Source organism: Pholis gunnellus (assembly GCF_910591455.1).
Source record: "Pholis gunnellus genome assembly, chromosome: 19".
NCBI classification, from domain to species: domain Eukaryota; kingdom Metazoa; phylum Chordata; class Actinopteri; order Perciformes; family Pholidae; genus Pholis; species Pholis gunnellus.
Genome location: NC_136546.1, coordinates 7635256 through 7652378, shown reverse-complemented (window position 1 = coordinate 7652378; position 17123 = coordinate 7635256). Strand labels below are relative to the sequence as shown.

At 40.0% G+C, this 17123-nt stretch overlaps 1 protein-coding gene across 1 annotated transcript in view; it reads right to left on the bottom strand.

Annotated features, from left to right (window-relative positions):
- Nucleotides 1–17123, bottom strand: part of scara5 (scavenger receptor class A, member 5 (putative)) — a 63809-nt gene that overhangs the window by 19265 nt on the left and 27421 nt on the right. The window contains exons 4-9 of the mRNA XM_079180680.1: nucleotides 13741–13940; nucleotides 13307–13485; nucleotides 13057–13183; nucleotides 12694–12862; nucleotides 6137–6217; nucleotides 2905–3012 (exon numbers count right to left, since the gene is read on the bottom strand). Of these exons, the coding sequence (XP_079036806.1) occupies nucleotides 2905–3012; nucleotides 6137–6217; nucleotides 12694–12862; nucleotides 13057–13183; nucleotides 13307–13485; nucleotides 13741–13940 (864 nt within the window). The remainder of the gene's footprint in view (nucleotides 1–2904; nucleotides 3013–6136; nucleotides 6218–12693; nucleotides 12863–13056; nucleotides 13184–13306; nucleotides 13486–13740; nucleotides 13941–17123) is intronic.

Below are 17123 nucleotides of genomic sequence, written 5' to 3'. Positions count from 1 at the left end.
GCACACAAATTCACTTTTCAGCTGTAGCAGGCCGCTGTTTACAGTGAAAATGATCAATAATCTCACTGTTTCTGAGAAGTTGGTGGAGACCAAAACAGAGTTAACTCCAAACACCTTGATACAAATATTTCTGGGCTGTGTGTCTGCCAGCTCGGTGTGGAGTTTTACTTTCCCACGGGCCAAAAGAATGATCAATCCAGCTTTAAACGTCAAGAAATGACGGACAATAGTTTGGCAGACTTGTTCACTTCAGCTGATCTGTGGTGCTTTTGAACCAAAGAAAAAGCCAACACCTAATGCACTCTCTGCTCAGTCTATCCACCATTCATCTACAAAAAAGAAACCACGAAGCTTCCCAGTGCTGCTTTAACAAGCTTTCAGTATCCACAGCTGAGCAACTGCCTTCCGCTGAGGCCCCGTTCACACCAGAGAGTCTACAAACTCTTCACCCTTCGCTGGTTTGTTAAACCCAACCTGATCCCAGATGGGTGGAAGCACAGACAGACATTGTTGTAAACTGCCAGAGTGTAGATGTCCAAACATCCCCAAAGAACCTTGTTTTCTTCATTTTCTCTCCATTATTCTTGAAACATACTAATTTGTGTGGTGTTTTCAAATCTTTACATAATTGACTTGTCAACCAAACAATGTCTCCAGCACCAGAGCTTTCTAAGGGTGCTACTCTATTCATGTTTGCTCAGCCATGGTGGCTTTTGCAGTCTGAGCTAATCTTTCCACTCCAAACAAATCAGAGGCCTGTTACACCAAATTTAAACATGCAAGCTATGATTTACAACAGAAGAACATTTCTTCTTGCTTATTTTTTTCATTTCACAAACACCATACACAAGTGACAATCACTTGCTGAAACAAGCCCCTGATGTATACATGAAATCTGTATGATGATACATTTTTTTCCAGTAAAAAGCTAAATAAACACTGGTTGTGTGACGAAGCCATTATGTTTTTTTTGTCATACTTTATTTTTTCCTTGCATAAGGGACAGCTAGTCTATATTTCATTGAATCCAGTTTCCATTTCACTGCATGTCCAATGCTGTTTCATAATTTCTTCCAGTTAAGAATTTAAAGGCCAAGTGCTTGTCTTCAACATTCATTGAAAGCCCACTGCATAGCTGTGCACCTACACACATAGTACGGGCAGAACAAAGGCACATGTGAGTCTGGTGCAGAGTGTTGAGCCACGTGCTCACACAAAAGACAACAGATCAGCCTGGTCCAAGGTTTTGAGTGCTGCTGGGCAGAATAGGGAGAGTGGAACTCAAACACTGGACGTTTCAGCCAAATCCAACTCTCTGATCAGCAACAGCTGTTGGCAAACACACAACCACATATATATATATATATATATATATATATATATATATATATATATATATATGTGTGTGTATATACATATATATACATACATACACAATGCCATGATGACACAAAAAAGATTACAGTGCCTTATCATATTTGTCATGGCTGTTTTTTCCCCAACAGCACTGTATGTTTCCGAATGTGTTTTTGTCATTGTTGGCTCTGTCCAGCTGGTGATGCTGGAGTGGAAACATTGACACCCTGGGGGTTTATGTAGATATAGACTGGTGTGGATAAATAGATGGATCAGTGGATGGAAGAAAAGGGAAGAGAGAGAAACAGAAATTGCAGCATGAGGTCATTGAGTTATGGTCTGTTCAAAATATTTCCAATTCCAAAAGTTGGCATCTTGTACTCATGTCTACTTAGAAAATTTGAACGCTCATGTCAAAGAAATATATATTTATCGGATGCAATGGAAAACTACTGGATATACAGAATGGTGAATAATTTCCTGATTTTCTCTCACAATGCATAATAGTATATTCAGCTGTTTTGCTCGGCTATTAAATGCTCCTTATGGAATTTGTATCATATATAAGAATTATTGGCTTACTTAAACTCCTAAAGAGGCAGTGGGCTTTCTAGAAAACCATATGGGTCCCTGAATAACTGTCAGGAAAATAAAAATGAACTTTCCATTTGACTCCTTATCTTCTAACTGGTTTATAAGTCTTTGGTGTGATTTTAACAAATTTAAGGCCTGTTACTTGACACTTGTCTATAGGTATCATATCAATTCCAATATAGCTATTTATATACTGTATGTGTTTACATTATGTTTGATGAAGACACTAGTGTTGAAACATTTGTGCCAAATTAAGTCAATCAGCGTGCTAAAATCCCTTTTTTCTCCCCATAAGTCATTTTCAATGTTTATGATGCTCAGAAAAATATATGAACCTTTTTAAAGTTGATTTTGTAATAATTCTATATGTTAAAATATTTCCTTGCAGTGACTCATTTGAAACAGCTGATTTGATGCACAGACACCTGTTTCTGTGGAATAAATAAATATGGATAGTTCAGCTATTATAACTTCCATGGCAAAACAAAAAAAGTGCCACCTGTTAGTGATGGACGATGTGTGAAAGACTTCCTGCTGAGGAATTTTCTACTCTGGCAGAAAAAAAGTCAACTCAAGCAGCCATCTGAAAAGTCTAAAATGATTTGAGCCGTGAACGCGTTGACAAGATTAAGCTGCTGTACTAGACTGCAGGGTGCAACAGGCTTTTTCTACTGACATGTGGATGACGAACTGTTGGGTGAGTGAGTGACTTTAATGTGACTACTACTGTTACCCCATAAAGCACACAGCATTGCGATTGTTATATTGTATTATAATGTTTAATCTATGCTGTATGTTCTTGTGCTTCAATATGTTTTCTAGATGAACATTCGTGGCCTTGACTTCAATGTATCAAGACAGAAATTAACAAAAATCAACTGGTATTATATAGAGTATACGCTATAATTAAGGAGTGTAACATGTATTGATTAGTATGAGAAATAAAAGACATACCTCTGGGACCAGCAGGTCCAAAGTCTCCTTTTTCTCCCTGTAAACCGCTGACCCCGACAGACCCTTTAATTCCCTGGTTGCCCTGGATCCCTTTTTCTCCTGTAAACCCTGAAACACAAACAGGTGATTGATAATCATCAAATAGGAAAACTGTGTATATACATAACATACTGCAACATCCTTCATCAGACTCAACATCAGCTATGACACGATTCAAAGTTCCTTAACTATCGTGGCCTTTACCTGCGTTAAAGTAAATCATGTAAAGAGAATTTAATACATTTTTGTTTAGTGCAGAGATGATCAGATTTGAATTTATGAAATTCAAGTTCAAAGTTAACGTCAAGTCCTTCTAATTGGCATTTAAAGATGAAAGCATCCAACCAAATCTAATCCATGAATTAAAGGTGCTGCTGTGGTGCAAAATTAGAAATTACTTTAGCAAGGACTTTGTCTTCATTAATAACGTATTCAAGTTAAGTTTTATGTACAAATCATTGCAAATCCCACTGTATACCATGGCAATTTGAAAAATAGCAATAACATTAGGACTTTATGATACAATTCCAATAAGCCTCACTGCTTCCTTTCCCCCCTCCCTGCCCTGACACTTCTTCCACCATCTGCCAACGCCTCAAATCTCTGAATGCGTGCCGACGCTCTTTTGTTGCATAAAACAATCCAATTCAGATTTTCTGCAGAGTCCTAAACTGTGGCACACAATGAGAACTCCTGTTGACAGTAAGCACACTGAAATGACTGGAAATCAATGTGGTAATGAGTTATTGATTGAACCGTTGAAGCATGAAGCTAAATCTTGTCGCTCTACCCCGATATGCTCTGATTACATTGTTGTGACTACTCAGCAATCTGAATGACATAATTACACTGAATGCATTAGAGACAGAGACACAAAATAAACTGATGATGGATGAGGTCATGTCTCCCTCCTCAAAAAACCCACTGTGAAAATGCGATCCATCATTCTCTGGAAGGAGTGCAAAGTGTTCTGCAGAAATGTCCAACAAGATCATTCAACAAGTAACAGAAGGGCTGCAGATACAGATTATGTACGCCTGTTAGCTCTTAATGCAATATATTTGGATAAACAATAAAACTACCACCTAAAATTAACCTGCAACTTTGTCCAGGCTGAGAACAATATATGGAGCCTTACTGGCCTTGTATAGTATATTATAACACTGACTAGTTAGTGTTGTTCGGTTCCAATACGATGCATCATTTGCCGTTTGATTGATAAGGTCAACAAGTAATTATATAAAAGGTCCACTCGATTGATTATACCAGAGAACCCCCTGGCACGTCAATGTTATATGAAGTCTAATTGGGTCAGGTAGTCTATAAGACTGGAGTAGAAGTGGAGGTTGTCACCGAGACGTCACCCATTATTTGGTGGACTTGAGTTTTGAAGCCTGGAGTTTTGAATTTTTAGCCGTCGCCATGTTGTTCTTCTGAAACCATGGTGGTGGAGCTAAGTACAACACTGAGTAAGACATCTTAGGCGATCAAAATGTTACAATTTACTTTCATAAACTGAAAACCCACTGTGAAAGGTTTAAAGTCGTGGGATGAAAACCTGGAGAACTCCAAGACCGGACAACAACATGGTAGTGACCTGACCATCGCAGGGTAGCCACGTCCTAAAGCATACCCTGCTTTATTATCTATTTTACTCTAAATGGCACCATTTACTAAATGAACATCATGCTATTTTGATAAAGACTTGAAACTAGCAATTGGGACAATACAATGTTTACAATGTTTACTGAGGGAATAAATCAAATGAGAAGTAGGTTCTTTTTCTTATTCACCACTATATAATTGGACTTATTTTTTGCAACCAGAAAGAATGGCTGGTCTAATATACCAGGAAATCCGATAGGACTCATCATCGGTTCTGATCGCATGCATCACAATTATCACAGAAGAAAAATATGTTTTTGTTTTTAAGCTTCCCCAAAATAGTTTTACAAATATCGGACAAATTCATAGAAAAACAGCTCTGACCATGTCCAGAAAATGCGTTTACTTGTAGCCCATAATTACTGAACCCTGCAGAGATGGGCCATCACCATTGAGACTTTTGATTAAAACTCCCCTTCGCTAGAAGATGACTGCTCTCGCCCATTTCCTCCTTCCCTACAGTTAGCATTTCTTTTTTTTCACTATTTCCTGGAACTATATGGCCGTGGTGGGGGGTTTTGCTCTCAGCAGGAAGATAATGCTTCTTGGAAACGTGAGAGCTGCAGTTCATCGGCCAGGAAATGTGGATAAGATGATGACAGGGGAGGAGCTGGGTTGATGATTCAAGAGGTACCAAGCTGGAAAGGGTCCCAAAAACATCTGGATTCACATTGTTGTTGTTTTCATCTTACAGTATCTATGAAAAATAGCCATTCCACAGGTCTGAGGTGCCAGTTCTGTCTGGATGAGGGTTCATGTTGTGGTTTTTGGTGGAATTACCTACGAGACGAAGATAGATGACCCGTCCCACAGGCCGCGTCCACACCCTGTCTGAAAATAAATCCCCATCCAAAGTCTGGGGCTTTGTTTTCTTAAGGGGATTCATATGACCTTTTTTATTCTCTGTGCTCACTGCATTATTAATACAACTGAGTTTAATCACAAAAGCAGAGGTCATAACTCCAGCTAAATCCTTTTACGTTTAAAAAAAGGCTTGTAACTCAAAATGTGGTGTTTACATTGGAAATGTATAGGGCAAGTGCATTGTATGACCTATGTTCTTGTAAAAGTAATCTAAAAACCACGACAGTCCATTATTGACACTGTGCTTCACACTATTCACAATTCCTGATCTTTCCTTTCTTACAGGTATGACAAAGATGTGTGTAATACTTCCAAACCGCAATTCCACAGCATTTCCCACAGGTTGAGGATATGTTTGCAGTGGTTGGCATTGAAGTTTGAAGCAATGGTATTTCAATTTAGTATTGAGGCAAACAGGAAACGAGGGGAGAGACATGTAGTCATGTGGTCTTTCGTTATGTAGTATGTGCCTTATTTGTTCGGGCCATCAGGACCTCCCACCGTCTTCATATTTAACGGATAAATATGTGAGTGGTATCGATCGTCTCATCTAACTCTGCTAGAAACAAAGTATTTCCAAAAATCTCAAACTATTCCTTGAATAGGTCTTCGGCCATTTGTATGCAATTAAAAAACTGAGGAATGGTTGTCTGGTTGTACCCACCTCGTAGACCTGTCAACCCAGGAGCCCCAGGGGGCCCCAGTGGTCCAGTATCACCCTTCTCTCCCGTCGGCCCCGGAGGTCCTGCAAAAAGAAACACAATTATGCTCACAAGTGATTACACTATGAGTTGGTAATACCACGCAAACAATGCAAATACTAACACAAAATGTGTCATCGATAGTTTTAAAGTGAACGAGGATTAAGTGAAAGTCAAGTTTAAGCTACAGCAGTGAACAGTTTTATTTAGGTTTGAACAACATATATGTTTTTAATCAATTTACTTGAACTAATAGCTCACAACATGTCCATAAACATATCTTTACTGTACTTCTCCTGAAGAGAAATACAAGCTGCAACAGGGGTTGTTAAAAAAGGTAGAAATACAAGAGACTCTCAATAACACTTATGAACTGCATGTTGGATCGCTTATCATCAAAGGTGTTGCCAAAATCAAGGCAGGAAGGAATCGTGTAGATTGTCACTTGAAAAGGGAAAACATGAGTCCATATAATGATTTTATCAATGTCAGGAAACCTCAGTCCTATTCCTCATTCATCGCACACGCACACACACACACACACACACACACACACACACACAGAGCAGCCAAAATGAAGTCCAAACTGGGTCTTACAACTGTTTTAAGGATTCAATCCAAAAATGTTGTTTTACTTGGAGAAAGTGAGTGAAAAAAAAGCCAAATAGTGATTGGAAGAGGGCAAGAGAAATACACACATACAGAGAGAAAGATATATATATATATAGAGAGAGCGAGAGAGAGAGAGCGAGAGAGAGAGAGAGAGAGAGAGAGAGGCCTGGCCACAATGGGAGCCACATGTTCAACAATGTGGACCACAACACAGCTTGTGGGAATGCTTAAACATTCAGGGCTTGTTATTGTCCAGGGGTTCTGATCCTTCAGAGCCTCTAATGTTCTTCATTTGCAAGTTGCTGATGCCGATAAACTGCTGACCGGTTTTGAGATACAGATCTGCCTGCTGCTGCCTCGAGCAGCTTCACAACTGGACACACTTAACTGGTGACCGCAGGTCAGGAGCCTGCTAAAAGGTCACATTAAGAGGTGACGCTGGGTGTCTAGAAACATACTATGTGCATGTGTGTGTTCTCTCATTTCTATCCTTGTATGGATATTCTGTATCAACAGAGAAAACAATTGGCTATTTCGATTAATTGTTGATTTAAAAAGTTGATTTAAAAAAAAAAAAGGCAAACATTCCCCTTCCATTGTTTCTGCTTTTTTTTTTTTTTAACAACACTTCTGTAGAGTTTCTTATAGGGACCATCTTCCTATAGAAATCCTTTGTGCAGATTTGACCTGAAGAACTGATCTGACCTGAGTTGACCTTCGCAGTTTCTGACAAGTCTTCCCAAAACTTGTCAGGTTTGGGAAGACTTAATCTGCTACAGATCTTGGACTTCACTTTCACAGTACCCCACGGACCCATGAATGGTCAGCAGTCAACAATATAACACAAACAACAGATGTTGCAGTTTTAGTCAGTTGCGTCGGTCAAAATGTAGCAAATGACTGGGTAGAAAAGGGCTTAATCGTGTGAGTGTTTGTACTGAGTGTTTGTAATTATTTTGGGCAGGAGTCAGCCTTTCTGGCTATTGTTTTTATTTAATTATCTTTATTGGGTTTAGCCAACACCAATGAATTTCACTATATAGGCCATTCTATACACAGATTTCATCATACGGGAAGGTGAATATTTGTACAAAATGATGTTTTAGTCATCTAATAGATATTTCACTGGATAACGGATAATAATAAACTTGCGGGGGCAGCTATATGAAGAGTCAAGAGTTCACAAAAGTCAGTAGGATTCATCTTCTGTGGGCTGTGAACAAAATGTGATGGCAATCCATCCAATAAGTGTTGAGAGTTTGAATGAGATCTGGTCAGGTCAGACATCCGCTATACATTTTTGGGGGGGCCATGAAGATGCCTGGTTCCATTTTTCCACTGATAAAGATACTGAAATGTTCCCTTTTCTCTATTTAAGGAGTTTTTATTGTGATGTTGGGTATCTGGACACTGTTGCAAAATAATCTGTTGTCACAGGAATACATAGATCAAATCTTAACGTTTCTGTTCAACAGCAGAGAGATAAAGCTGAACTCACTGAGCTTTTTCAAGTTTGTGTCTGTATGCCTAAACTTTGGTACAGTTCACCCTGGTGGTCGTGTGGAAATGATGTCCTTGTTAATAGTTTGTTTTAGTAGAGCTTCACATTATTAATCTCCTGGCTCTCAGAGTGTGTTCGTTCAGTTGCCAGTGTTGCTACAATAACAAGCTCAGCGGCCCCTTCAGGATCAGCATGAAAACATCTGACAGCGCTGAGTCCAAGAATACAACACAAGTGTGGAGATCAGGCGCCTCCATCCAACATCCAGTCTGTGCTATACATCTATTGCAGGATAGAGCAACAGAGCAGTGAGCTTGTCTTTGTTGGAGACAGAAGGTCTCAGCAGAGACCACAAAAAGCTGTGATGGGACAATATGTATGTTAAATGTAAGGGGAGATAAGGAGCGTGTTGAGAAATCCCTCACGGTGACGAATGACCCATGGCATTATTAGGGTTTCCGTTGAGGATACAGTCATTTTAACAAAGAACAGATGGACAGAACTGTGATCAAAATGAGGCTAAAATGTTCAATGTATGTCCCTAATCTGAGAGAACTGGGTTGTGTTTGACAGTGATTTGTTCTGAGCGATTTAGTCCACAAAGTGCCTTGGCTTTACAGATACTGTATTGACCGTACAGATTTTCCGAGGATAGTAAGATATTGTGTCTTGGATTAGAACTTCTCCTGGTTGCCTTCAAATAAAACCCAAATACTAAAAACCTGTAGAAGAAGGAACCTCCCAGTCTGTGCAATGGATGGACATGGTAAGATATATATACGTATGTATGTGTTAGAAAACTGAGATTGCCTCGAGGAATAAAGGAAAGCCTTTTCCAGAAAATATGTGAAATTAATCACCTTCACTGCAAACTACTAAAGCGGTTTTGCCCAGTTTTTTGGTAACATACATTACAATTGTTACAAATAAAAAGCAACAAAAAAATAAATAATAATAATGTGAGTTGAATGTGAGTTTGTGCAGGCCAGCCTCAACTGCGCGAAGTAACTCTTCACTAGTAAAGAAAGCGTGCCACTCAAAATGTTCATTAATGGTCATAATGGTTTCCAGACCTCAGCTCCACTCGAAGCGAGTCATAACATATGACTAACTCAGCATCCATCCAAATGTGTACATGTCACCACTGCTGTGGGAAAACCCTGTGGCATTGTAATCTGGATTTCAATAACACTTATGTATGAAGTTGTGTCATCTTATGGCAAAACTTGGAGAAACAACTGTGAATTAGCTTGAGAGAAAAGACCCATCCAGGAATTACGTAACTCTGAGTAGTCTCAAATATAGGTCACCATAACAATAAACTTAAATAGATATTTTTCATTATAATAGTGTGTTGTTATAGTTTCAATGTGGAACGTATACGTTATAGTAACGAACCTACAGAGAATTGAGCTCCCCTCGGTTTTACTGAGCTTCATTGCAAGTTTCATTCACATTTGTTTATCTGTCTTTTACTGTTTTGATTAACTCTAGCGAACGCACTGTAGTCCAAAAGATGGTGTTTTCTTAGTTACTGTTGGCAATGCAAGAGTTGTATCCTCACCATAGGAGCAAAAGATCAAAAAGGCACTTACAAAGGACCTATTTCTTGTTGGTGCCTTTATATAACAGCGTGTGGGCCTATTCATAAACGTCAGCAAATATCTCCAAACACAAATAGACGGAACTCAAATGCATGTGAATACACAATGTCTCCCACTCTCTGTCTAACACACACACGTGCACACACACACACACACACACACACACACACACACACACACACACACACACACACACACACACACACACACACATATATATATACTGCTGTCAAATTTAAAGATAGTTCTGAAATCCAAGTAGAAGGCGTTTGCTTCATGCCAATTAAACACTCTGCTTAGAGTGGCGAAAAAGAGTAATGAAAGAGCCACTGTCAATCACAACATATCACTGAAAAACTAGGTGGGACTTTTTGGCCCAGTGCTAGACTGGTTTAACTCCTATTTGAAGGACTGGGACCACTTTGTGTCTATTGGTAATTACACGTCTGAGGGTACAAAAACAACACAGAGTTCACCAAGGCTCCATTCTCGGGCCAACACCTATATTATATATATTATACAAAATATCCTTATTATTATGCAGAGGAGACACAGATTTATATAACCTGGGACTATGGTTCCATTCAAGCACTGAGTGTGCAATGAACAAATCTATGATTGGATTTCTCAACATTTTCTTCAATTAATCAAGATCAAACTCAAATGATGTTTTTTGGAGCCAAAGAACAATAGTCAGTACTCAGCTTCAGTCGCTAATGTTAAGGGTCACAAGTCTTGGTGTAGACATGGACTCAGACATAACAATCTCACACAAGATCCATTTAGTTGGACTTCTGGAGCTTTCAATCATATCACATGATTTACCTCAGCAGAGAGTTTGACCATGTAAACGTAAAAACTTCTTTTTTTTCTGACTTTCTTGAGAATGGAAAGTCCATTCTTGACCTTGGCATTCAGTAACTGTTCTGGGGCTTTCAACTATATCACACGACCTCCCTCAGCCGAGTTTGCTGTCCTTAAAAGGTACCCCGTGAGGTTTTCTTATTGTTACTCATCAAGATGTACTGTGTGTACCCTTGAGGTCTAACAAATGTGTTAAATGCAGTTGCAATTTCTTTTTAAGTAGTTTGAATGCAACATTGTTTACAACCATGTTTATATGCCCCCGGTTGTATCCACCTGCTTCTAATTACCCACGCAGGCCTCCCCAGTGTATTTAATCCCTGTGTTCCCCTTTCTCTGTGCCGTCATCGTCCTCTGTGGCAAGCGTTCCAGCGATTTCCTTGTGTTCGTGTTCCTGTTTTTTTGTGATCTCTGCCAGTTTTTCTTAACTTCGTTTTTGCCTCATCCTTGCCTGAATTGTTTGCCTGATATTCTGACAGATCTCCCAAAACCTGTTTTGAGAAGTAAAGACTGTCTGACCGTTAAGCTATACACAAATCCCCCAAATACTGGCATTGACCTTTGAAAATCCAAATGTTAAGTCACTGATAAGACACTAATTGAGGATAACCTCATACAATATAATATGATACAATACGATATTTAAGTTGTAATCAAAATCGCCTGATACATTTTCTCTTAGTGGGCGCATGTTACTGTAAATAATACCATGTTGTACAATCATTTACCACCTGGAGAGGTAAAAGACTCCAGGCAACATTTTAAAACAGCTTCTCGTGTGTCTTTATCATTAATACAACATGTGTGGCAAGAACATCCCTGCGTGAGTTACAGAGGAATTAAAGGCAGATGAACTGAATAAGAAGAAAAGGGAGAAGAGGACGGAGAAAAGGAGGCACGATAACACAACAGAGGAGTATAAACATTGAAATGTAAAACATTTCTTGGCTAAGGAACCTGCAAGCTAACAACAAACAAATGGGCTGCTGAGCTAAAACTAATGACAGAGCTGAGTGGTTGAGTTTTCAATCTGGACGTAGTCGAGTCTAAATTTATCCCACAATTGTTTCCAGGCTTGTTTGTTGAGAAACGGCATCCCACCCACATGTGAAGCAGACGCGAGTTCAGGGGTCTTGTTCGGTTTGAGTTGCCATCAATCAGCTCGGGCCGCGTCCCCTGCCAGCATTACGTCATAGCATACGTATTCTGATTTTAACAAACCGGGGAAGTCATTTTGTGCCCTGGCAGCTAGAGTCGTACCACGTCGGGACTAATCACATCTGGAGAGATTTGAGGAAGAACATTCAGAGTTGCTCAATACCCTGGGGTGGTAATCCCACGGTGTAAAATCATGTTAGCATGCTACGGTCATTTGCATCTAATCAGGATGCAAACATCCATTGGCTCAGACCCACTGGTGTAAATGATCTTTTTGGAGCACAAAGTTCTAGAGGGATTCATAACACTAAGAGTTTTACATTCTCAAGTTCTCATGTATTCCTACTCTTGTAAGGTTGCAAACAAAACTGTGTAGATGTCTTGTTTTGTATATTTCACTAAATTAAAAGAAAGATTCTTTGTCCTTAATGTTGGTATTTTGCACACATGCATGTTATCCATGAAGTCTCTTTTTTGTCATGATCAGACTTCTTTTCTCAAATCAATTTAGCCCAGGTCAAACTTGGATATTTTGACACCTTTTGACCTGCACATCATATAATTAGAGCTTACTGGACAGGAGTACTAAAGCTAACCACAAATGCACTTAGAGGGAACATTTGGGCCAATGACAGGGGCCCTTGGACTTCTCAAGTGCCTTTCTGGTGTCACTCTTGGGCCAAAATGAAGAATTGAATTGTCCCCTTTGGTCCCCTTTCTTGGTTCAACACAAGTTTTAAAAAGGGGCTCTTTTGCAATCTGAAAATGTTTCTTTGCTGACCTTCAAATATGGTGAGGTTCTTCAGGGTCAGGGAGTGCTCCCAGTCCTTCAGGCGGAGGTCCTCTGTGATTGTGTTGAGGATTTCCATCTCGTTCCTCAGCTGAGCCTCCGTGTGGACGTGGGTCACCCACAAACTGCTGGTGTCCTCTGTTATGTTGCTGATCTGGATCTGAGCAGCAGGAGTACAGGCAGAGGGAGTGTTAACAGTGTTAACGGCTGCAGTAGTTCGACACTTTGCTGCAGTCAGATTTCCTAGTTAGATACGTATTATGTCAGTCATGTATTTTATAAACGTTGACTTTGAGCTTTCAAAATGTCGTCACATTAAATTTATAGGACATTTTTGAGAAAACTGTGATGAACCTGCAAGTCTTGTATCTTCAGGTGGTGAATACTGATGTCGTTGCTGAAGGTGTGATTGACAGCTCCCACCGTCCAATTGACTTCGTCCAGTTTCTCTCTCAGCCTGCTCACCTGTCCTGAGGTTTCCCTGACAGATAAAACAGCAAAAGAACTTTATTCCTCTAATTAAATTTATTATATCAGTCTCTGTGATGGAATTACACTTCCATGCTTTGAAAATGAGGATTAAGACTGTACAATAAATGTGTACCTGAACAGGAGGTCCTGGTCCTGGAGCCAGGTGGAGGCTCGGGACACCTCCGCACTCAAGCCCGTCAGGTTCCTGCCGGTGGAGCTGCTTAGGGAGGACAACCTGTCGTCCAGCTGCACCAGGTAGCCCTCTGACTCAAGGGAGTGAGCCTGGCTGCTCCTCAGCTCCACCTCCAGGCTCTGTGGGTGAAATAACTTAAAACTATTAAACTAAAGTAATTCATCAAAAGTGTCTCTTATAAGCACTTGGAAATCCCAGTGAAAAACACTGATTGTTGAGTATTAATCTAAAACTCTATACGTATCTCCTTTACTGTCACTGAATACTCATCATAGTCATCAACAAACTATATTCATGTCCCGGAACACTTCCCAGGTCTAAAACCCTGCTTTGTAGAAGCTCTTGTTTTGCTTTTTTCCAGTCTTCTGTCGTACCTTGATGAGGATCTCCAGCCTCTGCAGCCAGTCACTGTGGTTCTGGAAGAGATTCTCCAGTTTCCAGATGTTCTCCAGCAGGTCGGCCTGAGTGGACGCCTCGCCCAGGGTCGGCTGGAGGAGCCGAGAGCGCTCAGACATCCGGGTCACGTTCTCCATCAGCACCTCCTGCCGCTTAGAAGACACCTGGGAACGAGAGACTGGGGAGAGAAAGAGAAAGAAAAGAGAGTGAGAGATTTGTTTTTGGTGTTGATTCAATGATCCCTCAGTCCCAAAATCGAGTATCATTTACTATTAATCACTACTGTCAGCTCAGACCCAGCCAGCACTTAAATGCAGAGCAGATGTTGACTAAGTCGCTTGCTCTAATTTTGATTGTCTATTCTTGCTAAATGTATTGTTTTGTTAAATTATGGCCTCAATAATTTGATGACTTCAAAAGTAGTTTCCAGACTTGGCTCACTGTGAGGTTCTCTGTGTTTACTAACGGCATATTGTGGAAATTCTGTCTTCATTTTGACTGATGTTTAAGTTGGCCTCTTCATGTTAATGTTCGTCCAATACTTGCAGGAGGGAGAGCATTAGCCCAGAGTGTTTTTTAAAGATATGACGTATAGATTCCTAATGATGGAAAGTAACTACGATAAGCGCATTTTACTCGAGAACTACTTAAGTACAATTTTGAGGTACTTTTACATCAGTTCATACCTACTCCATAGGGAAATATTGTACATTTTACTCTACTGACAACTATACTTCCTAGTTACTTTACAGTCATTTAGCTGACGCTTTTATCCAAAGCGACTTACATTTCAGATGCTATCATACCGTAGGCACAGCTACGGGAGCAATTTTCGGGGTTAAGTGTCTTGCTCAAGGACACATCGACTTGCAACTAGTGGTGCCGGCGCCAGAGCCAGTTTGAACCACCAACCCTCTGATTGAAAGACGGCCCTGCTCTCCACTCAGCCAGTCGCTTTAGACAAGATATGATGAGCTTGTTAAATACAACACATTGTTGAAGATTAAATATTGTTTATTATTTTAAAAAAGTGAGGATTAAAGCATAAAAAATGTATCTTTTGACCCCTTCGGAGGAGGCCCAACCAATACAAACTTTTACTTGTACTGGAGTAGTTTTACATTGTAGTGCTGCTACTTTTACTTAAGTAAAGGGTCTGAGTACTAATGCCTTTGTTGAGCCTGCCTATCCACTAAAATGACAACAAATTGCATTTTGTTTTTTGTCTCATCATCTATTTGTTATAACGTGTAATAACATAATTTAACCATAAATATACATTCAATTAGAGGAACTTTTTGACAACAAATTATAAACACACAAATCTGAAAGAAACAGAATTGTGAAGCAAGAGGGACAACAGTTTGGGGACAACATCATCTGAATTACACACGTGTGTGTTTAGCTGTTACATCACATTTGCCAACAGTCAACATATAACTGATGAAGCTTTCTTGTCTTGTTTTTGGCTGTTGCATAAAGGCCACTTCTTCTTTTGTTTTTCCTCTGTTCTCCACCGTGCCTAATGAGAAAAAGCTCCTCGGTTTCATGTTATGTTGAGAGCAAGTTGCATGGTAACTGCTCGATAGAGCTGGGAGATATTTTGAAACCAGATCCTTAGCGTTACGCCATGACGACATTCTCTCTGCGGGATAGCAGGGACCAATATGTGCAAAATTCCTCCAACGGTGAAAAAAGGGAATAACTTGGGAAATGAGGGGAAGCAGAGAATTCCCTTCACACATGCTACATGCTCTTCGACACGGTTATGCCCCGAACAGTCCCATATCACAAAGTCTCCGAACGTGTTTGTGTGTGGCTTTATGCGCTAGCATCAAGACCAAGAAACGTGTGCATGACCTCAGAGCAAAGACAATTGCTGCAAAGCCACAGTGCTGCAAACAAACCATCTAAATTCCCGCTCATTACGTGTGTTAGTTCTATTCCTAATGACCTGAAAAACTAAACAAGCCCAAATCTCTCCACTACACAGAGCGCTTAATTGCTAAATTATGGTCTGTCAGCATTGGTGAACACACACAAATTATAGATGAACCAGAACCTGGTATGGAGTTTCTCAGCAGTACTGGTGCTTCAGAATGAAGACGAAAAGAAGAACATATAGTAGACCAATCTCAGTCTAAATAACTTTTTAAATGCTTATTTTATTGTTTCACTCCTCTCAGCTACTGAATGTACATGTTTAACAGTCACTTGATTGAGAACGTAGAGCTCTATGGTTGATTCTACTTTTTCGTTCCTTTTGTGGAAATTGAGTAAAACTGTCAAACCATCTGAGCTTGATTACGTTATATATTTGCAGGGCCTCGTTAACCAAGCACAATAAACCTACTCATGCTTGCAGTCCTAAAGGTTCACTTGGGCACTGCGGCAGTTACCTAAAATACATCGTACAAGCAGGCACTTGACTACTCACAATTACTGCAAGTGTGTATCAGCACAATTGTATAGCCCAACCTGCAGACATAGGGTGTCTCAACCGGATCAGGTACAACAATGGGCATCATGACGACATTCGATTGTGTGTTTCCCGTGTAGTACACTGTACACCTGGGACACCACAAAATGTCCCGACAGAAAGACCAGCATGTTCCTTTTTTTGCGAAGTGTTCCCTCATGTCCACGACTTTGACCAATAGGAGCACAGAGCGCTCTTCCTGGTACAATCGCAAACATGGCGGAGCCAAAAGGGAATTATGTTGTTGATGCTGTGAGGAGGAATTTGCTAGAGGAAATATCTTTTCTTTTCTTTTTTTCTGAACAGTAGACAGCCAGCATCATACGCACTGCAATTGATGTTTAATTCTTGTTCCTAGAAGTCAGTTTCTTGCACTTCCTAAACGTTGTCATGTCTTTCCGAGTCACACCAAGAATTTCTGATTCTCCAATCGTCTAATCTGACACTGTGACCGAATATTGTGTTGTTTGAGCCCGGCATGAGAAGGTCAGAAAGAAGAAGAAGGATGAAAACGAGAAGGACGAGGATGAGGAGAAGATGATGGCGACAGCATCTTTTTGGGTTTCTGAAACTCTTTCTTAATGTATAAAACATCTACCGTGGTCAGCATAAAATCCGTTTTTTTTTAACCTAGTTTATGAAATGTTGACACTTTGGAAAACAATTTTCCCGAAAAGCGACAAAACATACGTGGATACATTTCCGTTTGATAATCTTGTTAGGATACTTTAAAAGTTACAGGTGGAGCAGCGGCACAGAGCTTAGTGTTAACGTAATCCAAGAATGGTTTCCAAATTTGCTGAAATCTGTCAGGGGAACTGAACAATGTGGTTTTTCTAATTGAAGGTGCAGAATTACATTTCTTAACAGCTTGGGGGTTGT